The following is a 24,586-nucleotide window of genomic DNA, read 5'->3' on the forward strand; positions in this document are numbered from 1 at the left end:
CTGATTCCTCTCCGTTCCGTTGGGTTGCCTCCAAGCTTTATTCACTCTTTGTTCTGAACTGGTTCAACCTGTCGCTAACCAATTTGCTAAACAAGACTTGAGTGCATCATCCGTAGAGACTTTCCAGGACATCGTGCCGTGCCTCTCACCGAGTGGGCCTGGCCGCCGAACTGTATGATCTTGTGTGATTAATGCCTTCTTGCCTTGCATTTTTACCTGCTTCAGTACGAACCGTGTTGACTTCATTACCTGCCTTTCTCTTCTCTCCCTTCCTCACTAAATATTCGAGTGTCATCTGGGTTGAGGTATACACCTCTGTCTGAAAATAAGTGGTGCCGTAGAACCTAGAGTTGTCGATATTGTGTTTCGGGGGGGTTGAGCTTTATTCCATCCTGCAGAGTAATTGTATTTTGATTTGTTTGCCGTGGTTCACTTTAGTATTTTTCGTAGACGTTCTGTTATTAATAAATAACTTACTATCTTTATACTAAAGCCTGGTTGCGTGTTTACTCGTTTTGCTGCGAAGAATTACCCTATCTTGTATACTCCCTATACTGACCAACTTTTCTTGAGGGAAGTCTGACTGCTCAGCCACAGCTACCAATTGAATCTGTGTGGTGCAGACTGCTACCAAGTGGGTTCATCGCAACACCTGTAGTCCTAAATCTTTTGCAGTGGTCCCAGAGGGAACTGCACAGGTTTCCGCCTAACAATCATCTGTTCAAAGAGCTCTAGGTGCTCCCAAACTGAATACTTTGCGTTCTTATGATAGGGCGTGATGATGCTCCTTATCGTTTTGATTTGCTTTAGGGGATCCTTGAGCAAGGCCCTTCTGACCTTGTTTGCTTTTTTTGGGTTGGGTGACCCTGGTCCACTCCTCCTCTGACTCAGAGGCCCTGCTACCAGTGGTGCCCGTCTGGTCTTCTAGGCTCTACCGGATTCTGTGAGCCTGGGAATGGCTGGCAGAATATGGGGGCCTAGTTTCCTGTGTCCTGGGGTGCTCAGAGGAGTCTTCTGATTCCTCCTTACTCCCAGGATTTCATGAGTACCCCCCCACTGTCCTAGCTGGGCAGAGGTTTTCAGGATGCCCTTAGTGGGCCTACACTCATGGAGTTCCCCACTAAATTTTACAGTACTTGGGAACCCATACCCAGATGCCCGCCCATCCATTCCTGGGAGGTGCTGATCTATGAGCCCCATATTCCTTATTGGATTGAAATCTGCCATCCCCATGGCCCTTGGCTCATGTGCGCCAGTGGTCATAGGGTTGGCAGAGTCCAGGGATTGGAAGATATGAAGGCCTCTGGTACTAGGGTTCATGAGGTTATGCTCTCTTGTTTCCCTTTCCCAGCGGACCTCATCTCTCTCAGCCCCTGCTCCCTGTTGCCATGCAAGAACCTGAGCTTTCTGTTCCTCTATCAAGGCCTTGCTACTTTCTATCAATTACTCTTGCCTGTCTGTGGAGCCTGTCATTTTTCTCACAGAGAGCCTCATTGTCTCTCTGTGCTTCCTGTGTCAATTTAGAGTACTGGACCAGTTTTTGCTGCAGGAGGGTTAACTCCTGAGTCCTGTCCATATTGGCCTGGTCCTTCCGTGCTAGAGCATCTCCCAACCTCCTGGTGTGCTCTAACAATTGTTCATGGTCTTTTTGGAGGTCACCCAGGCGCTGCAGGGCCAGGTGATTTTCTTCTATCTTCTCTTTTAAATAACAGACTTCCTGACCTAAGGTGTCCCTTTCCTAAGCAAAAGTATGCCTCGGTGCAGCCAGGTCATCCCTCTGTCTTTGGAGCGCACCAGCTTTCTGGCGCTCTTCATCAAATTTTGCCTGGGTGTCCAGATCTTTCAGAATGAGTTTATTATTCTCTTCTTTTTCTTTGCCTAGGCGGCTTTGCTGGGTGATTACCTGCTCTGTGCATGCCCTATTAACATTTATTTGCTGTTCCAGCTTTTTCTGGCTCTGCAGTAGAGAGTCCAAACGTTCTTGGTACCCCTGCAAGGCCAGCATTTTGGTATCCTGTTCTACCATCTCCTGCTGCAGGATACCCATGTCTTCTTTTATTTTGGTTAGGTACTGCCTAATTTCATTTTCTGATTCATGGCTCCTCTGCAGCCTTTGCTCTACAGAGCCCAGATCAGTTTGGGCTTTTTCTAATGCCTGCAGTTGCTTGTTTGCCAGATCTTGGCCCTCGGCATATTTGTCCCGTATTGCTCCAATATGGAGGTACAGATTTGCCACTATTTTGGCAATCTTGCTTTGCTCTTCCTTTATCTTAGGGGCCATATACAGTTCACTCAGGGCTACATGTAATGGACCCTGATCTTGCCATAGGTCTAATCCTGTTGTAGTGGTCTGTTCTGTGATTGCCTGCAACCACACATTCTGATCCTGCTCTGTCCATTCACCCCTTACAAATAATGTATGCAGTAGGTGTTCTTTAGCCATATCGATTTCTACCAAGGTCGCCATTCCGGAAATATTAATTTCCTTTCTGACTTAAAGAAGTTTATTTTATTTTTGCAAAACAGACCAATTCCTTAGAGCGTTCCTATTGAGAGGTGCTTTTCACAGTGTAACACAGCATGGTAGCCTAACAGGGTTTATGTACCCCGTCAGTTAGCACACTGTATTAAGTTGTAACAAGTGGTATGTCTAATTCAGAAATCCCAGTCGAGCCCCCAATCTTGTAAGTGATTTCAACCCGGCACTCCACCTAAGTCAATGCCTAGCGTTTGATGCACAGCCAGAACCCTTAATATTTATTTATCTCTATAGGTTCTTTTATTTCTAAATGATGTACCCTTATATCACGCCCCTCTCTTTGAATCCCCCTGGTCACACTGAACCAGGAAGCAGGCTGTTTTGCAAAGTTAAAATATTTATTTTATGGATTTTCACTATATATATATTTTATATATATATATTATATATATATATATATATATATATATATTTATATATATATATATATCACACTATTTAAAATGTATACAAGGATCACCAATGGGGTGATGTCACAACAACTCTCTTTAATCAGAAGGTGTAATTATATGAAAAATAATGCAGCATAGAATAATACTTTGTGTGGGTTCAATCAAAATGCAATGTGATTACTCTTTCCCCCTGCACACTACTCAATCCCCAAAATATGCAGTACAAAAAGATGGAAGGAGAGAACACAGGTTTCAGGAAATACAGAATTCGACAACACAGTATCAATCCCAATTTCCCCCAGCAAACTTGTCAAAATGGTTTTGAATGTGGCTTTGAATGAATGGTGAAAACACTGAAAATGGATTTAATTCACTAAAATGGTTTCAATACTAGTGGGAGCCGCTTGGTATAGTTCAGAGAAACTCTAGCAATGATGATTGAGTAACTAGCAGATTGAAAACTGAATTCTGAGGTCGGATGCAAAGAACAACTTTTTCACATGTGAGAGATTTGAGCCAAATGAAAAACTTGCGGCAAACTTTTCCTCGCACGGTAAGCGCGATTGCAGAATAACTATAAGGAGTTGAGATGCGGTTTTGGGTTTGTTGGAAAGCTCAGGAGGTTAGCTTCAATTTGACATGGTGAAGAAGTTATGAAGGTTTTTGTGAAGGTCGGTTTTTTCAGAAAAATGTGCAAAATAAAGATGCGCTTTTTAACATTAACAGACAAGATTTCTTTACACTAGGGAGACTATGAAGATGACAACTACATGACAGAGCAGCCACCAGCCCAGGATATCACTGGTTGGTTTAGCCTGCTGAGACGTTCGCCTTTCTTTAGAAAATATATTAGCGCAAAGATGATTTTAACACTTCTATTACCAAAGGACTATAGGGATGAGAGAAAGATTCAGGTAAGACAAAAGATTTTCTACAATGCAGTAATAGAATGGGTTTGGATAGGATTACTTATGGATAAGATATTTGCTAGGGACAATCCTATGCTATGGATACTCACTACCACTGTTTGGAATGGACCCGTCAGGGATCTGGTCAGGGAGACTTTCTGGACAGGAATTCAGATAGCACACCAGACTGGGCTCAAGGCGCTCTGGTTCTGCACTCAGCATGGCACCCTGGACACTGCACGGCGGGATTGGACTGAATCTGATGGGTTGGTTCTGGTTCACAGCTATCTGGTCACATCTCTGCTCTACTGCGTTGGATCTCTGGATTCTGGCAAGAATTCTCAGCAAGAAAGCAGCAACAGCACAGCCAGGCTGTTCTTTTTGGTTCCCCTTGGAGGTCTTGGGTAAAATCTGGTTTCAGGATTTATTAAAGGCCAAGCTGAGAATGGTTCAGTTTTGAAAATGGGCAATTCTGCTTTCAAAATTCTGGAGTCTGGAGTCTGGAGTCTTGGATATGGATTTCTTTTGCAAAGCGCTCCGCCAGCAATCAGTTGGTGGGTGAATGTGTGTGTGTCTTTTAGGTCCTAAGCTGTCTCTATTTATGTATTTCCTAAAGGGGTGGGTATGCTGAATTATACCAGGGAGACCCTCTATGTATTCTATTGGTTAGGGTCTTTCCTCTCCCCTGATTTGAGAAGGAAACAGAGTGTCATGATGACGATGTGTTTTATGATCCACGGAGAACCTCTCTCTGGTTTCGGCACCTGAAATCTATTTTTCATACAAGATATATTTACAATTTTACAAACTTGCTAGCAATACCATTTTTACATCACAGATTTGGTGGAGCAAGTATTCATCCGAGCCCCGTCTCAATGTCAGATTTGTCCACATTTTTACACATATGTGCACGTGATATCTGGGCATAATCATATGAAGATTCATGTTTCTGGCATCACCACAATTGCTACAAAACTACAAATTCGGTAGTCTTGTCCCTGAACATAGCACAGAGTTCTGAGTAGTTTTAAAACGTGACAGGAATTTTCATACTAACAATAGTGTCATTTTACAATTTTTACAATTTTGCACAGTCCTCTGTCAGTCCTTTTCAAAAATATACTTTTCTGTGTTCTCAGAATATACAACACTGTCTGTCCCTCCCCCAAAGTTTTGGTGGGTCAAGAGCAATTCATTCCTCTTTCCTCTAGCAGGGGCTTCTGTTGACACTTGCATCTGCATATTCTTTTCAATCCAGGAAGCCATTTGTCTCTCCCTGCTGCAACAGGCCCAAAATCTCCTCCCCTCTCCATTAACACCTGAACGGGAGTTCCTGGGGCAGAGAGCAGAAGGAAGGTGCCTTTTGTTTGGGGCACACTGTGGAATTTGCTTTGAATTTCTTTGGCTTGTATCAGTTTACTTTAAAACTCAATTTGTTTAAATTTTTCTTTGATAAAATAAACTTACATTTTCAAAACAGGCAAACAGATCTCTAATTCCAGTCTTTTTAAACATAGAGATTAAATAGTTGCAACCTATATTGCTTTTGATAGCAAGTCACTTAATGTCAACCATTTGATTTAACTGGCACAAGTTAAGCTTCCAATGTAATTGACTGACAGCTGTCACCCAGGCGGCCAGCGGTACTGCGCCCATATTCTGACAGATTTTTACAGGCAAGCACACTTATTAATGTGGATATTCATGTGATGGAATCTGCTTTTCCTGACATTGTGAGCTTATGTTGATTCTTTGAATAAGGTGACGGGTAACACCCAGCAAGGATGTTGGATATTTTCTGAGGCTTGGAATCATTATTTTGTAATTTCAGCAACCAAGGAAAAAAGGATTTCAGATCACCTTTAGGTTTCCTCGCAATAAAACACTGCTTTCATGTAGTTTCCATTTTCACTCTGTGGTCAGCCCAATGACAGGTTTTAGCAGTGTTGTCTCCTGTTCCACCACTGACACAGGCAAAGTGGATTGGCAGCCATCTTTTCCGGTTTCACTGCGCAATTTTCAGAGGTTTAGCGCGCATAGGGCTTTTTGCAGCCATTTTGCTGATTCTGGTGCCACCAGCACACAGTGATGTTGCAGGGCAGAGCCTAGTGGGTCAGTGCATACCACAACATTAATGTTGCTGTTGAAGAGGTTGATCAGTCACTGGTATATGCCCTGAGTTTAGAAGCAGTACATAAAGTTATGTTCTTCATTGAGGTGAGAGGAGAGAGTTGAAGTAGTTGGAAGATGGAGTCAGAAAGGTTCTTTGATAAGAGCAAGGTAGGTGTATCAACATGGCAGGAGATCTCACCCACACAATCAGGGGGAATGGTTTGATCATTTTATTGAACAGGTATAGGTTTCCCTCCCATTTCACCTCACTGATAGAATGTAAATGTTCAATGTTAAGAATGCGGGGTATGTGGGAGTGTACATTTATTTGTATGGGTGTAGAAATTACACAATAAAACTTGCTCTCATTTACCATTCCTTATTAAATAGCAACGACCTTCATAGAACACACATTACCAAGTAATTTTCATTATACTATGGTATGGACATCTTCATATCACAACCTAATGTTAATCATTTCTGCGAAAACACCTGGGTACAATTTAATGAGCACTTCACCACTTAAGATTTACAAATTGACAATAAAGTACAATAAATGAAATGTAAGATAACAAATCACAACACACAAAGTAGACGAACAGAAATTGACAACTATCCAAGCACAAACTCAGGAATTAGTAAAAATATCAATTTCTCTAACATGCAAATAAAGATGGGTGAACTATTACAAAAATTCAGAGCCGCAAAAGGAAAAGCCTATTTTTGTAATTGAGTAGGTTTGGGGATGGTAAACACGTGCGTATCTCTGTTTCTAGAGTCCTCATTTCACTGAAGAAAATGGAGTTTGCCTGCAAAAGAAAAAACTAAATAAAATGCTTATCAATTAAATGAACTAATTCAATGTGAATGAATAGGGAGCCAATGTAATGATTACAAAATAATTGAGATGGGGGTCAAATGTTGCTGCAGAGTGAGAGTGGGAGGCCTTTTTCAAAGTAGATTTGTTGACCCCAGTCAGAATCAACATTGCCTCCATCAGTATGTGATAAAAACAAGGATTGAACGCTATAACAAAAAGTATTGGGAGGTATAAACACCTTAATACTACAAAGAAGGGACATTTGATAATACATCACTCAATGAAAGGTTAGAATCAAGATGAAATCTTAAAAATGTAACTGAGGCTTTTGCTTTAAATGATATATTTCCAACAATTATAGACTATACTCAGGGTTGGACAATATTGTTCATTTTTCTAAACCAAACCATAGAAAGTCTGTTTTCAAATTGTTAAATGTGGGTGCACTGAGGCCATCCATTTTTCTATGTAAAAATGACACTGTCCCAATGGGTGAATGTCATATTCAGATGATTCTGTATATTTGAATTTCAACTGCATACTGATGGAGGGAGATGTCGAGCCTAATAACTAGATCTCCTAGTGGTTCCATATAAAGTTTAAAATGGATAGGAGACAAAATCAATCCATGAATAACACTGCATGGCACAGTACGGGATAGGAGTTTATGCTCCCAATCTTGATGATTTGATGTCTGTGGAAAGAAATTACTGGAACCAATTTAGTAAACCCCCCCATACCCATGAGGCCTGAATGGATGTTGAGTAACAGTGAGTGGTTCACAGTATCAAAAGCTGCTGCGAAATCCAGAAGTACCAAAAGGCATTAGTGGTGCATAAAATGTCTTCCAGCACCGGAATGGTTGCAGTCTCTGTACTATGATTTGTTCCAAAACCTGATCAATAAGGTTGAAGTAGATTCATTTAAGTGTTATGTTCATTTAGCTGCAATGATATTTATTTCTCAAAGTTTCCCTAAAGAGGGCAAATAACAACCTGGGCATTAGTTCTTCCAATCATCATTGTGCAGCGTGTCCTTCTTTAATGATGGGGTAACGATACCTGTTTGAATTATCTCTGAAATATACCTTCTTTAAAAGAAGACACCATAATCTGAAATGCTGTAATAGGTGAATATTCATAATTCTAGCTGGAATTAAATCATTAGAGTAATATGTAGGTTTCATGGAAGGAACTTTACAAAGAAACATGTCTAACATGGGCATGGAAAAACACCTTCAAATAAAATCTGTAATTTACAATTTACTTTCAGAGTTTTTTTATTGTGACATAGTTTATAATGAAAACCTTTCACAAAACATTCCAAATATAACGTTATAACAATTAACATACAATAATTCATACTAAAATACATTACACAACAAATATCCAATATGTAATCTCAGTAGGTAACTATACAAATTCTGGACTTAGTACATTTGATATTTAAAGTGCCAAGTGCAGTTTCTACCAACACATTGGGTCAGCAGGACTGATAAAGGTTATAGCATACGTCCTTAACAGTTTAAATAAATATTGTAACAAACACAGTTTTGATAGGCACCTAGGACCTCACCACCTAGGACTCTGATGTTTTAAATAAATAGATTTGCAGTACAGTTTTAATAAAAATAGGAACGGCTTGGGGGATAACGTTACAACATTTATATTTATAATTTTATAATTTGAAAAACTGTTCTTATCAAATGAATTGAGACCAGTATCAAAGAGATTTGTTTGCCGACTAATATACAAAAGCCTAAAAGCCTTCCTATTCGATCTCATCTCATCATAACCAAATTTCATGAACCAGTAGGTTCTTAATGCAGAACATTCCATAAACAAATGAAACAGTATCTCAAAGTTATTACTTTGGCAAAGGTTACAAGAATGTAATACTTCATTATTCTTGGATCTAATTGAGATGCTTTCTCACGTCGAGCGTAAATACATTATTTCTTAAGAATAGTTTATTAAAGATACTACAGGGAAATTTTATCATATAGGGGGATAAAACATTCCAATTTTTTCCTCCACCGGTATATCTTTAAATCATTTATATTGGTGGAGACCATCTATACTTTTTAACCAGGGACTTTCCCCCATTTCTTTTCGTATTTCTTTGAACGCTGTCAAACAAATCTTGACTCACATCATGTTCTAGTAAAATGGATTCACAATCAGTTACACATCAATTTAGGCCCTGTGATATTTGCTTAGTCATTGTTAGTGCAAGCGATTCATACAATACAGCTGTAGTCTGTTTCATCTGACATATATTTCAGCAAAGGAACTAGACCAAACTCAAATGTAATATTCACAACAGGGATACAATTAAGTAAAGCTTGTGTTTTGCACCATATTAAAGTTTCCAATTTATGAAATCTATCCAGAAATCCAGAGTCATAATTTCCAACCGATAAATGATTGCTGGAATCGCCTTCCTTTTATAGCATTTTAATAGTGGCACTATGGAGAATTTGCCAAACTTTCTGTTTATAACCTACATTTGGGCCACATATTTAAGGTACTTTATTTATTTATTTTGTATTCATCCTTAACTGTTGACGTGAATACAATGTGATGCCCAAGTATATTACTTGTTGCAGTTGGGCAACTTTGACTCCATCAATCGACCATGCAAATTATACCTGTCTGTGTGGTTTTAAAAAATAGGATAACTTTTGATGTTAATGACCATCTTGTAATCTGAGTATTGTTTAAAGCTCAAAATAGACCTTTGCAAACCAACAGACATATAATCCAACAACATTAGGTCGTCTGCATAGGCAATCCAAAAAAATCTAATCTCATCTACAATAGGGGAAAAAGATCTACATTTTGACAAATAGAATTCCACATCTGAAAGAAAACGGTTGAACAGACAGTGTGCCAGAATGCATCCCAGCCTAAATCCTGAGATGTATAAATGTGATCTGTCAATGAACCCTGCTTATCCAATCTAATCAGTGTTTTAGTATTGCGATGCATTACAACAACCACCTGTAGTAATGAGGCAGGCATCCCACACTTAGCAAGCTTATTCCACAATTCAAAATTAGAATACTTGTTAATTGAATGATGTTCAAAGTCTTTACAGATAAGCTCAATTTTATCCGTGAAGAGATAATAAGAGGCTTCTAATGTAGGAATTTTAATGGGTTAACACATTTTTAACAGCACCTAACAGAGATTTAAAATTGTGTTCTATTGAGATTAAGAGAGGAGAATAGTATTCATTTTTTGAAATTGTTTGAAATGTCTTCCTCGTTAAGCTGACATTTTTTTAATTAATTAGGTTGTCATAATGATTAGAAATACTCCATTGATATTTCAATCTATGACTAATGCATGTATTTTCATTTCGAATTTGTGTGTAAAAAACACTGTCTGGTTTTTACTTCACTTTCTGAGATTTAATAGAAACCCTGTTATCCAATACTTTGATTGAAATATCATGATATCTCCTGTCCAGTTTATTTGCTGCAAGAGACGGATACAAAAGCTGCGTGTCAGAAGAGATTAATTCTTCAAGGTTGGCTAAGGAGAAGGAATAAAAATGACTTACGATTTAATTAAAGTACCTTATTTTCTATCGAACCTTTGTTGGACATTCCTTCATTTTGGTACCACAGAACTATAGTTGTTTGAATTGCTTCTCCACAAGCTCACATACCTCCGGAAGAGAATAGCCTGAACTCGGCCTCTGCTACTCTAAGAAGCAAAGGAAATGTACCTGTCGGCAGTGCCTGCCTCACTTTTAAGATTGTGGTCACTGCTCGTTTAGTAGTAGTGTTGGTTTGAGCAGGAGTTTTATTCACTACACATCCCTGTACTCCTGCAAAGCAGTAGTCAATTTGTCACATTAACATAACATGGTGATGATCCATTGCTTGATTGGCTAATAAAAGGACTCACAATAACTTTGACTCTGTGACCATGTTTATGTGGCTATCTTGATTTTTCAGCCTTCTTCAACACTACTCATCACTACACATTCATAAAACAGCAGTTTGAGACTATTTATACTGGCAGCACAGTACCAATGCTTACATGAGTCAGCACCTCTTTTGTTGCCTTTTCTTTAAGTGTCAGTACCAGTTCAATGCAGAGTCACCCAAACATTCCAAATAACCATCCTTTTGTGCAGTTTTATACTGTTCCTCGTGAGTACCTACAAGAAGCGTTATGCCGTGCTTTCATGGACGTAGTATGTATTACTCATGCATAAAGTAATGTTGCAAATCCTGAATGAAATCCAATCCAATTCCAAAGTGGGGTATAGCTTTTAAGTCTGCAGTCCTGCCTTTTTGAGCCAGTTTTCTTGTTCCGCACAGTATCGTCACTGCATGAAGTAACTGTAAAGCTTATCCCATCAAACTCATAATGAGACTCCAAGTGTGTACCTTCTGAAAGATTTGGACCAGATGTTCAATTATCTTGTGTTTTGTATTTTCCCAGTTGCGAATACATACAAAACTTCCACATACAACTGGCTGAACACCCGTATAAGTAAGTCCAACAATGCTACGCCTTATCTGCACTTGCACTTGCCCTACCCTGCAGATTCGAAATGTCCACTATGCCTGTAACCTGTAACTATGCCTGTAACCTGTAACGTTAACTAATCTGTAACCTGTAAACGTTAACTAAGCTGTAAACCTCCTTGTTCTCTTGGGCCCTGCTACCCTAGGGTCTGGTGCGCACAATAAATAAATAAACAAATAAACAAACAAAACAAATAAGCACCAGCAGTACATCCGTTTTCTGTCAATAGCGTCAAGATACCTCTGTGGGTGAACGTGCGCTCGACAAATACGCCTGTTATCCGTGTGATGTTATGTTTTGAAACAATAGCAAACTCTTTATAACGTCTTGCGAGGACCCATGAGGGAAGAGGTCTTGCCAGACTTTGAAATGCGCGAAAGCACACACAGGCAGCGCGAGTCCCGCGAAAAGCCGAGGCTGCAGGTAGAGCAGCCTCCCGGGGCTCCTCCCACTTGAAAGACAGTTAGAAACTAAGGCAGTTCAATACACGCTATTATTGCCTCAATGATGAACATTTGAAGCAGTGAAACAATTGCTTCTTGTATATAATTTCTGTCAGCATCTATGAATACATCTGTTGCAGCAGTCACCGTGTTTAGCCTCCTCATTACACAACCCTAACACATAATAAATAGTTATGTCTAAAGACGAACATGTTCCAATTTGAAGAAAATTAAAAGGGGTAGAACCCTCCCAGTGAAACTGAGCGCTTCCATGCTCATCTCTTCTCCTGCCCATTCTCCCATGGGTATGCCTGTGCAAAAAATTAGCAGGACAGCCGATTCCCCCCACTGCTAAAGGCCTAGCTTCCAGAGCAAGCCTGCTAGAAGCAAGAGGCTTCTGAATCACGCTGCATCTACACAGGTGGCAAGAAGAGCAGATGGATACTGGCCGTCACACGGAAGCCCTTTTGTGGCCAAGATCTCAGGCAGGAAAACCGGCTGTGGACAGGGTCTGTGCTACAAAGATGGGTTTATTTAATGTGAGCCCAAGGGTGATAATGTTTATAGAGAAGTTACCTATAAAAAAAAGAACCATACAAAATATGAAAATGGCAGACAAAATCAAGATTAATGACTGCCTCCTATTCAAGGGCAATTCAAAGAGCGACATGCGTCAAATGTGTCTTCGCCTATTTGCACACAGCCACTGTGCCTACAAATGGAGTGAGAAAGCGCGGGAGCACACACTGCGATGTGGCAGTCTGACAGACACTGCCGTGTAGTGGGAAAGCGCGGGAGCACACACTGCGATGTGACAGTGTGACAGAGACACTGCCGTGTGCGGTCCTGCTTCTCCGTACTCTTGCGAACGTTGAGGGCCTGATTTGTATTGGGGTTGAGCGCTGCACGGTGGGAAAGCGGCTCTCCAGGCATGCTGCATTTGCGCTCAGAAGGCTCTGCAAAGGCAGATTTAAGAGGTTCTGATATAGCCCTTCCAGCACAGACGCAGGGATGAGGAACAACCGTGCACGCTGCCTGCTGTCAGGCAAAGCTCCCGTTACGCCAGATTCCCTTGTGCACCACTGCTAGAGTGGAGGATGCCCAGAGCCGCAGTGAAGGAACATCAGGTGGTGACTACTAAATCACAGTTTATGCAAATAACAGTGAGCTCTGCCTGCCTGCACCATAAAGGAGCGCTTGCCCGAGACTACGCTCTCTTTACCGAGGTTGCCAGGCAGATGTGTTAGGTGCTGTCTGAGTGCCCTATCTTTGTTTGTTTGTTTGTTTGTTTATTTATTTATTTATTTATGTATGGCATTATGGTTAATATATAACGTTTTGCTAAATGAACAAACATACAACACGCCATTAATACAATTAAGGTCAATTCAACAATACCAATACAATACACGTGCACCATTTTTAAAACAGATTCAATATATTTTAAAACTGTAATACTAAGAGATATTTAATTGCAGTTTAAAACGCAATAAGTGCCCGGTCGCTTCCCTGCACGGTTCTTGATTCTGGCCATGAATACAGGCTATTCGTGTGCTACCCCTCCAACACTATCCATAACTGCAGCCTTTTTTAGTCTTCTGGAGGCAGTTCCTTTGAGCTCTCAGCTTGGATTAGAGATGCTATGGCGTAATCCTATAATTATGACAACCCGAATTGTAATCCCTTAACTGCCTGCGAGGTGGATGCCCATGTTTTCCTTATGTCAATGTCATAGGCCAGCCCATTCTTTTTTTTTCATAATAGTACTTATTGTTTTAAAGATAACACAAAGAAGCAATAAAATAACATTTGCATCTTAATATGTAAGTGTAAAACATATATGAATATGAATTCATCTCAGCTATCATGATTATGAAAGGAAAGAAGAACGGAAAGAGAAAAGAGAAAGAAAGACTAAAGGAAGAAAAAAAACACACTGGGGTGGGAGTGGTGTCCAGCCCATTCTGTAGATAAGAGTGGACACATCCTCATGAACAAATGCTCGGCCATACTTGTTGCTCTGTGCCCTCTACGTTCGCAAAGGGGTGATAGGCCCAATGCCGTGAATTGGATGTGTCACGCACCCTTGTGTTCACACTCCCGTCAAAATGAATATGAACAATTACATTGAAACAGTCAACAGCTGCCCTATTTTCTGAGCCTTTGGAGTCAATCAAAATCAGCCTCTGAGAGTGGGCAGGGACAACAGCCTGCCATGTCTCTGGTAGAGACAGTAGTGGGAAGATGATGTACTCTCCAGTTATATTACAGCAGAGATTAGTAGCTTTCATTTAGAACTATGGGTAGGTAATATACACCATACTGAAACATGTATTTCCTGTTAAGAGCTAAACTACGGTTACTTGAATTCTAATCCCAGTTTCCACATGTGCCTGGATAATATGGTACTTGCCAAATCACTTTCAAAATGTTATGTTATGTTGATTTTTACTGTGCACCGATACCACCCAAGGGCGGTTTGCAGGCGCTCCAGTGGCTCTGCAAGAAAGAGGCGGGGTTGGTTACTGAGGGAAGAATGACAGGATAGGTCCAGAACCAGGAGAAACTGGTGTCTGTGTGTGTTGGCTTGCAGATGGTAGGTTGCTTGCACTGGCTTGTATCCATATGGGTATGGCCTAATGCCTGCAGAATTTTCTGTGTGGCTGTTGTGCTAGAGTGTGTCTGTGTTTTATGTGTAGATTGCTGGCATTTAGGGTTGTGTGTACTGGCTTGTTGTATTCATACCGGTAAGATCCAATGCCGGGGATGTTTCTATTTGACTGTTTGTTATGTTGGGGTCTATATGTGTGTTTTATGTGTAGATTGGCAGGTGTTTAAGGTTGTATGCACTAGCTTGTTGTGGCCGTACGGTAATGTCCAGTGCCCGGGTTTGTTTGTTTTAAGTGTGTGTTGCATGTGTTGGGTTTGTGTTAGGGTATAGGTTGGCTAGCCCAGTGGGCGTGTATAGGGTTTGGGTGGTGCGTTTGAGGAGGTAGAAGCGGATAGCTAGTGCTTTGGCTATTCGCTAAGTTCTTCTATGTAGCTAATCTACACAGTCCTATCTGTTGTGACCTGTCTGCGTTTTTTATGTGCCCCTGTTCGCTTCAGAGGTGGAAGAGCTAACCCCATACATTAAACATTAAGGACCGGATTAATTAAGCGTTTTTTAATGGGAAAATCACATTGAAAAACGGTTTCTGAATCAGGCCTTGAGTGTCTCATGAGAGACATACAGGGGCTTTGTGTACATAAAAATGGTAATTGAGGTCTGTTAACATCAAACTGCCATCATCATACCTGCACAGACCAGCACATTCCTTATATTTCACATGCGCCCTTTAATATTTAATATTTTGTTTTCCTGTTTTGTGAGCAGACCTCAGCATACAACAGACATACCCTGCCAACTGAAACTGGAGCTAAACAGGCTAAGGAGATCCTGATACGGAGACGTGAGAGCTTTCGCATAAATCACCGAAGACATAATTCTGACTTAAATGTAAAGGAGGTATGTTAATGCCACATGTTTGTTTTTATAAATCTTACATTACAACTATTGGAATGATTCCTTGTTTAATTATATATTTGCCAGTAGAAAACATGTATACTATGCATTTCTGCTAGTCATTCTGAGTGGAAACATCAAATTGTTTGTTTGTATACCTCATCACCACCCGAAGGAACCACGGCTGATACTATAGCCTAGATAGAGGGCTTAAGGATACTGTATACAATGCACACTTTGCTTTCCTCCACATCAGAGCCATTTATTGTCTTTCATTAGTACCCAGCGAGGGGGGTGTCCATTTCGTGAGCGAACGCACTGGGCACACTTCTGTCCCCATCGTGTCCGCTCTTGATCTGCGACAGGCCGTCATGGAAAGGAAGAAGGGACTACACAAGTCCCTTCTCTCCTTTCCATGTTAGACATTTTTTTGGGTAACTTTTTTCCTATTTTTGGAATGGCCGCCATGGAAATGGAGAAGGGTCTACAAACAATGGAAAGGGCCAACTTTCCACGGTGGCCATTTTGTTTGTTTACTTTTTCACTTATTTACAATAGCTGCCATGAAAAGGGAAAACAAACTTAGTTTTCCCTTCCCCGGTGGCCATTTTTTCACATTTCTTTTGTCTGTGCTGGATTCGGAACATGGTGTTTCCAATAGCTCCACAAAGTGACTGGACTTCGTCAAACGACGTTTGAGTTTTGGTGGCAGTCCACCATTTTGCGGTAATTAGTTCTCAAACAATCGCCAATTCATGGCTTCTTTATTTCTCTAACGTAAAATGATAAAAACTTAACTTTGATTTCAGGTTGGGAGTAAAGCAGACTAGCAGCCTGTCACTGTCCAGTGTGCACGGGTGCAGACAACTGAGGAAGTGTCTTATGATCTCTGAAGCAAATAGACTGAATCAGGCTGGGTACTGCTCTGCAAAGCAATACCAGCTAATTGACCTACCTATCCAGGCATACGATGTCAATACATAGAAAACCATGTGAGGATCTGAGAAAAGATTGCAATATCTGGCACATATTGGGTGTTTGCAGGCGAATGAGAGAAGTGCATACCAAGTTGTGTGAGTATTTAAGCATTTGATAGAAATACCCAGCAAACTATATAAACATCTAAGCAAATACGGCAAACAAGGACATCATATTGCCTAAACACTCACCAATATGTCTTTCTAACAATGTTTGTACCTTTCAAATGGTGGGAGAACATGGGCAAATACTGGGAACGCTTGGGTTGGGTTTTGATGTTAATATTCAATGTTAATATTCATTAAATAAACTTACATTTACATGGCATATCAATGGTGAACCTATTGAGATGATTACATCTTTCAAATATTTGGAGTACGAATAAGTAACAGTACATGCTGGTGTGGCCATGCAACAGATGTCAAATTGAAATTTAACCAATTAGTGCAACTGACGAAAATCTTCCTTTAGAGGTAAGGTGTCTTCTCCTTGACCCTTTTTGAATTTGGTCAAGAAGAAACTAATTCCCACCCTTTTGTAAGACACCCAACATAGTAGCAGAAGTATGGGCTTGCAGGGATCAAACTTGTTGTCCAAATTAAAGTACAACTCCTATAGAAAACTCCTAGTACTTTCAACCTGTCCCTGGTAGAGTTGGCAGACTTTATGTTAGATATAAATTCTTGGAAAACCCAAGCAAAAATGTTGCCACTTAATTTTACACAGAAAATATTTACTTATCCTTCTCATAGTTGCTTTAGTTTACTAAGAGAGGAACTCCATCCTACCACTGGTTTTATGCCTACTATGTTTCTAACATGCAAACATCACTCCTATCTGGCATGTCAATACATCGATATCCACCCAATATGATGGTCTTGACAAAAAAAGTGCAAGGATGTTTCGTTGGGATTGGTACAATTCAAACAGAGTTTATTAAATAAATCGAGTGTTGTAGAATATGAAAAACAGTTCTCTGTCCTGCCACATATATTGCCCTGTTTCACTACCAAACAAAAATGTGTTTGTTTACACTATTTCATTTTAATCAGTTTGGCCAATTAGAGGTAATCAGGGTTTAGGACAATATGTCTTGCAATCAAAGTCTTTCTTGTTATTGTAATATGCACAAAATTGAAACTATGAGACGTATTCGTTCAATGTTCTTGTTTAAAAAAATAGCAACTTAGAGCCTCATTTACAAAATGTTTAGCGCAGTGCAAAGTGAATTTGTGCCGTAAAAGTACGATTTTGCTCCATGATAAAAAACAATTTTCGATTATCAGATCGGAATTTGTGCTGACTCCCCCCACTTTGCGCTCTGTGCGAGCGCTTTGCACAGGAGGCATGGGAAGGGCCAGTGCAAAGAACAGAAAGGACGCAGAACATGCAAAATTCTTATTAAACGAGAAAAATGAGGAAGAACATGGACGTGAATAGAGAGGCACCATGCAACCAACAAACGTGCCCCATCAAGCGAAAAGTAAACCCTATTCACAAAAGTGATTGCACAAAGGAAATGGATTAGCCCGCAATCTTTCATCCACTCCTTACCTGTCACAAAGCACAAAGGGCAATGAAAGCTCACACATTAAATCATGATGCAACCCCAATAAACATACGATTGTCACAATGCGGATCCTACATTGCTAGCAATGATATTAATACATGGAAGGAGGAGGCAGAGGAGGAGGAGGAGGGCCAGTATATTCCATCCACGAACAACATTATCTGGGATTTCAGATAAGGAGGTGCATAGAATATACCTCTTCCCTCCGCCTAATATCTTCCGAGACCTGGTCAGGGAGTAGGAGAATGACCTGGAATCACCCACCAGGTGCTCACTGGCTGTGCCACAGCAGGTCAAAGTGTTATCAGCCTTACACCTCCTGGCCGCAGGATCATTCGAGCATACCACAGCCATTGTGGGGGGTATATCACAGCTCACACAATCAAGGTGTCTGCCCCAGGTCTTGCACTGCATCCTAGTGTGGAAACAGAAAAATAATATGAGGCCGGGAAGCCCAAAAAGAAACACACCAACACAGGTTACAAAGAACATACAAGTGCTTTATTTAAAAGCTACAACAGTTACCAAGTCAATTGACAAACGGATAGCTATTCGGCTCTCAGAGTAACATAACGAACTTCAACGAGGGTTCGATGTGTTAGTGAGAGACCGCACATTGGAATACCTGGGCCTTTTATACAGTTTGTCCAGCCCTTGGCCAACCCTCTTGCGGGTTAACCATTCTGTGAATCAGGCCTATGGGTTCCTTGCCAGGTTAATCCTTTAATATATGTATTTCGATTAGTTTCACTGATATAGTTGTACATATACATACAGGTCAACGGTAGGACAAGGTCTCAGTTCGCGACCCCGACAAGTGGCCTGCAGGCATATTAATTATTCATGTGTACGGAGGTCACAACGGCCAGAATCTCACTCAGAATGTCATTCGGCCTCCATTTTGATGTTCAGGGTGACTTCCATATAACAAGAGAACCCAAAATGGCGGCTTAATCCAAGATGGCGACTTACATTACTTTCTCTAAGGTCAAGACCTTGCCGTGGAGTTTGTTCGCATATGATGTTTAGAGAACTTGGCGTAGGCCAATACACATACAATTGTTACGATAGGAAGCATAATATTGTTTCAATTCCGACAAACCCTCCTTTTGGCCTATGCCAAGTGCTAATATCATTTCTAATGTCTTTGTAAATAACTCCATGCATTGTCGTCCATACATCCTAAATCATTATCTGTAATATCTATAGCCATTAGGTCGTTCATCAGAACCTCTTGTAACACAAACTCTTTAGATGCTGTATCTGGGGCATACATTTTGTGCCCTATTGTGCTCACTGCCTGAGCACAACATCCCCCTAGCATTGCACATATACTAGGTAGACATTCGAAACAGCAACAAAGGAATAGCAGGATTCCCAAAATAACCAGTATAACAGAAAGCACCTTCTAACCCCAGGATGGTAGAGAATCCCAGAACCAAGCGCTAATACTCCAATCTCCCACAGGAACATGCACTTCAGAACTAAGGATGTGCAAGTTCTGTATTGCTTTGAAAATTGTCGGTGAGGAATCTGGTACGAAAACACAGCAAGCGGACCCCACTAATTTACATACTCCACCATGTTCTGCCAGGATGACATCTAATGCCATCCGGTTTTGGAGTGCTACTAATCTTATTGCTTTCTGTTCCAGTGTCATATTGTAGAGTATATCCTTGGTCCGGTTGATGGTTTTCTCCAGTACCCTTGCTAGCCCCCTAATATTTTCAGAATTTGCTATCTGTCCCCAAAATGGCACAACTGATTTTGCTATATCTCCCAATACTTGCCCAGGGGTATCTCCGTTCTCGTCCCGCCGTGGGCGAGCCTTAGAAACTTCCAATGTACTAGCTATGAATACCCCAGGTAACAGGATTCCTAAACAACAGGTTCCCTGCCAATCCTTGGGCAACCAGGGAAATGCTGTACTACCACAAACGAAATAGACAGGCCCCCCTACATACAGAGGCCTGTTCTCCCCGATCAAATTTACAATGTTCACACAACCTTCAAAGTCTCCCATTGACCGAGTGCCATTTCTTTGTATACAAAAGAGGACTGAATCGGGGCTATGGTTAATAGAGTAGGAAGGAGGCACAGCGTCCTTATTGCCTATCGGAGCCATTTTAAAGGAAATTAGAGTTTGAAAAGGAAGAGATCGTTTATCAGATGGCCTAATAGAAGCAACATTAGGTTTACTTCTATTTGCAAAAAGCGAGCATCCCAGGGGAGTTAATTCACGTTTCTCAAAATCATTTAAATTAGTTCCATCAAAGTTCCCCGAGATGCTGTCATTCCACCGGCCAAAGAATAGTGCTCTAAGAGAGGCATAGCAAGCAGTCGTTAAAGGTAAAGGGTGAATATACCATCAAAGCCCCTTGTTCCCATGTTGCGGTAAATGGGTGCAAATCCAGCAATTACTCTTATTAAAAATGGCATGCGTTGAATTCATTATTATCACTAAAGTGTTATTATGGTACTTTCGTCTATGCTAGGAGTCCATAGGTGACAAAGTATGAAGGTGTACAGAGGGAATCAAAGCAGTAGGTACAGTTTCAATTGGCAGTAGAAGTTTAAGAGGGTCAATTTCTTCGAAGTACCAAAGTCCCACAGCAGTAATTATACAAACTCCAATTACTATTAACACAACATAGCAATACGTTTTCGGGGCCCAGGCACATTGTTCGTTGTCTGTGTTGGTCACCCCCTTATTTACAAGTCCAATGCGGGCAGCAGCGGTGGGGGTGGCAGGCATCGTAGTTTCTCAATCGACGACCCCAATGTTCGTTGCTGGCGACACTACGATTGCGCGACTTCTTAGTCCTTCCCCAACCCCAGCCAGCAGAATACCTTTTTTTCCTTTTTTCAAAAACTTTCTTTTGCAAGAGAAAAACTCTCAATGACTCTTTCTTTCCAGATGCACAGGCAAAACCCGTGCCGTAGTTCTATTTTCTTCGTCGAAGGTCGTACCTGGTGGTACCCGGTCCTGTTTGATCCGGAAATAAGGTAACATCACTTCCTGAGGGAAGCAACGTATCTGAGGCGAAGGAAGTCACAGAACTTGAAACAACGTTTTACAGAAGCGACCTTTCCAAAGAGTGTGGAGACAAAATGGACTGTTCCCCAAGCTTCACGGGCTCAGAGAGATTCTCCGACACACTCACAGCGCTATCTGCTACTCCAGATCAGAGATTGTAGCATCAGCGAGGGGTTCTGCTTCTTCTGTAACGTGTGGCGTCGGGTGAGGAAGTTTCTTAACATGCGTTGCGTGGATCCAATGCTTCTTTCCATCCACCCGCACTGCTGTCTGGGTGACCAACAGCACCTGGTAGGGTCCCCGCCAGCGAGGCACGAGACAGGAAGACCTTTCGTAGGCCTTCACCAGGACCCGACTTCCAGGCTGAATATTGTGTCCTGGGCCCGTAAACCGTACAGGTTAAGCTGATTGGACCTGATGATAAATGAGATACAGATTTTTAGTCAACTGGTTACAGTAGTCTACAAGCAATACATTTTCAACCTCCCTCAGAGTTTTGGGCTTCGGAAGGCCCCAAATGTTAGCAGGTCTCCCCATCACTACCTCAAATGGAGAGAGCCCAATCTTAGTTTGAGGTGTGGTACGCATGGTTAACAATACAATAGGTAAGGCGTCTGGCCATTTCAGTTTGGTGCCGGCGCATGTTTTGGCAAGCTTGTTCTTTAGGATACCGTTATGTCTCTCTACCAACCCAGCACTTTGAGGATGCCTAGCTGAGTGAAATCGCTTTTCAATGTGTAACGCTGTGCATATCTGCAAAATTACTGCTGCAACAAAATGGGGACCGTTGTCCCGACCAAATTACCCTTGGCAGGCCAAATCATGGAAAGAATTCCTTTACCATAGTCTTTGCAGTGGTCATGGCAGTAGCATCCTTAACGGGGAAAGCCTCAATCCATTTACTAAAAGCACAAATAATCACAAGAACATATTTTAGATTGTTACACCGTTCCATCTCAATAAAATCAAAGTGGATAACCTCGAAGGGAACAGAAGGAGGCCCAAAACTACCCCTTGGAGTTACTGTCCACTTCCCCACATTGTGCTGTAAGCAAATCATACAATTTTGAACATGGCGCTGGGCGATCTTCAAAATGTTATCATTTACCCAGACTTGTTCTAACATTTTCGTGATCTGCTGAGCACACACATGCGTAGGACTGTGTGCCATCGTACCCATCGCCAGCACATATGAATCAGGGAGCAACCATTTCCCTTCAGATGTATCCACCCAACACCTATCGTCATCTAGTTTCCCCATCCCTTCGGCCCACTTTTTAGATTCTTCTATTGTGGCATCAGCTTGGATATCTCGCACAGACCCAAAAACCTCATCCATTACATAGGCATCTTTTGTTTCTCTTAGAGCATACATGTCTGCGCTCAGGTCTGTGGCCATTTGCCTGGCTATCTGGTCAGCAAAAGCGTTCCCTTCCCCACATCATCTATCACCTTACGATGTTCTGCACATTTCATAATCGCTAACTGACTAGGGAGCAAGAGTACCGAGAGCAATTACACTATCAGGGGCCATGCTGAATCTTGGTCCCATGTGAGGTTAGGAACCCTCTTACCGACCAGAGCCTCCTAAAGTTGTGAGCCACCCCAAAGGCGTACTGGCTATCAGTATATATGTTTACTGTATGCCCTTCGGAGAGTTCACAAGCTTGGGTCAACGCTATAATCTCTGCGGCCTGCGCGGAGTTATGCAGAATTCTCTTAGTTTCAACAACCATACTCAATGTAATAACTGCATAAGCAGCTGTAGATGTACCATCCGGGAGTTTGAAGCAGGAACCATCACAAAACAGCTCCCCTTCCACATTGCCCAAAGGAGTATCTATAAGGTCTATCCTGCCCTTCGTTTCCTGTTCAGTAGTATACAGGCAGTCATGTAATTCTTCGTCACCGCAAACAGTATTTTGCGGGAAAGGTAGGAGTACAGCCGGATTAAGAACACAACACCTCTTAATTTGAATGTAAGGGGCAAACAGAATTAATTCATACCTCGTCAGCCGTGCAGAGGTGAGGTGTTGCGTTTGGGTTTTATTCAATAGGACATCTACAGAGTGAGGTACCATCAAGATTAAATCATAGACTAGGACCATTGCCTCACTCTGTTTTACAGACGCGACAGCAGCAGCGACAGCTCGCAAACATCTTGGCAAAGCGCATGCGACAGGATCAAGGGCGGAAGAGTAGTAGCCGCACGGCCTATTCTTCCCTCCGTGTTCCCGTGTTAACACAGCCAAAGCACATCCATCACATTCATGCACAAACAACACAAAGGCCTTGTCATAATTTGGAGTACCCAGAACCGGTGCAGAGCATAATGCAGTTTTGAGAAGCTCAAATGATCGTTGATGTTCCGATTTCCAAGTCATCGACATACTGAAGCAGTGTACAAGTAGGTGGCAATTCAAGGGTATCAAGCTGGTCTTTCAAAGCCCTACTATAAATGCTTGGACTTTCAGTATACCCTTGAGGTGCACGAGTAAATGTGAACGAACGTCCCCCCAAGGTGAACGCGAACAAATATCTACTCTCCTTGTGTATAGGAATACTAAAGAAAGCATTATTTAGATCCACAACACTAAAGTGCGTAGCTGTAGCAGGGATCATCGTTAGTATCGTTGTCACATCAGGCACAATTGGAAATTGTGGGGCGACAACTTTGTTAATCGCACGTAGATCAATTATGAAACGATATGGAATTGCATTGTCGCCTTTCTTGTATACGGGTAAAATCGGGCTGTTACATAAGCTACCTGCAATCTCTTCAATCACTCCTCGATGCACAAAATCGGAGACAATGCACTTCAAAGCACGCTCGCCCTCAACTGATATTTTATATTGCGGAATGCGTGGTAGTTTAACTCCATGTTTCAAAACTATTTTAACAGGTTCAACCTGTACTACCCCGACATCATTGTCGTCAACCACCCACAAACATTCCGGGACAACGCTAAGCTCAGGAGGCAATGGTCGAGTCAAAAACTGAGAACTGGGAAGTTGCTGTGGTGAAACCGTCAGTCGCACTCCGTCAGAGGAACAGTGAATTACTGCATTCAGTTTCTTCAACAAATTTAACCCCAGCAAATTCTCTCCACAGTTTGAAGTCAGGAGGAAGGGACAATGGTCCGTGAAGGGACCCAAAGAAACAGACACCGGCGAAGAAACCGGGCAAGCAATTGGTATGCCAGAAAACCCTACAGAAACATTTGTTTGCCCTGACAGTGGAATGTTTGGAACCCGGGAATGATCAATGGAGCACTTCTGTGCTCCAGTGTCTATCAAAAACTGATGTTTCCTATTCCCCACTAACAATTCAACGTAGGGACCTTTCTGATTAACGGGAATAGGTGAAGGTTCCAAACCCTGCTTCGGGCAATCCTAACGAAATAAAATGTCATCGGAAGGAAGCTCTTCAGAAAGGTAGGCAGCAGAAGGGTGATCAAATATGTTTCTCGTGTCCACACTTGAAGTCTGATTTTCCCGTGAAAAAGGTTGCTGAGGATCTTGCGAGAACTGACCTCTATCAGGGCCCCCCACTCCGGGGTGACTTCTAGGTCGTCTACCCATACTCCCAAATGCGTTGTTTGACCTTTGTCGAAGGATGGGGCACTGTGCACGCCAATGACCTTCCTGGCGGCAATAGGCACAGTGATTAACATTCACAGGACCCAAGGGAGCGTTTCCTTTTGGAACATACTGACCTCTGGTTTGTGAATTACC

General features: G+C 41.7%; 1 protein-coding gene across 1 annotated transcript in view; it reads left to right on the top strand.

The window, feature by feature from the left end:
- LOC138481050 (sodium/hydrogen exchanger 2-like) overlaps positions 1-24,586 on the top strand; it is a 1,286,045-nt gene that overhangs the window by 1,066,002 nt on the left and 195,457 nt on the right. Inside the window, exon 10 of the mRNA XM_069612916.1 lies at positions 15,138-15,269. Within this exon, the coding sequence (XP_069469017.1) occupies positions 15,138-15,269 (132 nt within the window). The remainder of the gene's footprint in view (positions 1-15,137; positions 15,270-24,586) is intronic.

Source organism: Ambystoma mexicanum, chromosome 5p, assembly GCF_040938575.1.
Source record: "Ambystoma mexicanum isolate Mex_15411 chromosome 5p, UKY_AmexF1_1, whole genome shotgun sequence".
In the NCBI taxonomy this organism is placed as follows: Eukaryota; Metazoa; Chordata; class Amphibia; order Caudata; family Ambystomatidae; genus Ambystoma; species Ambystoma mexicanum.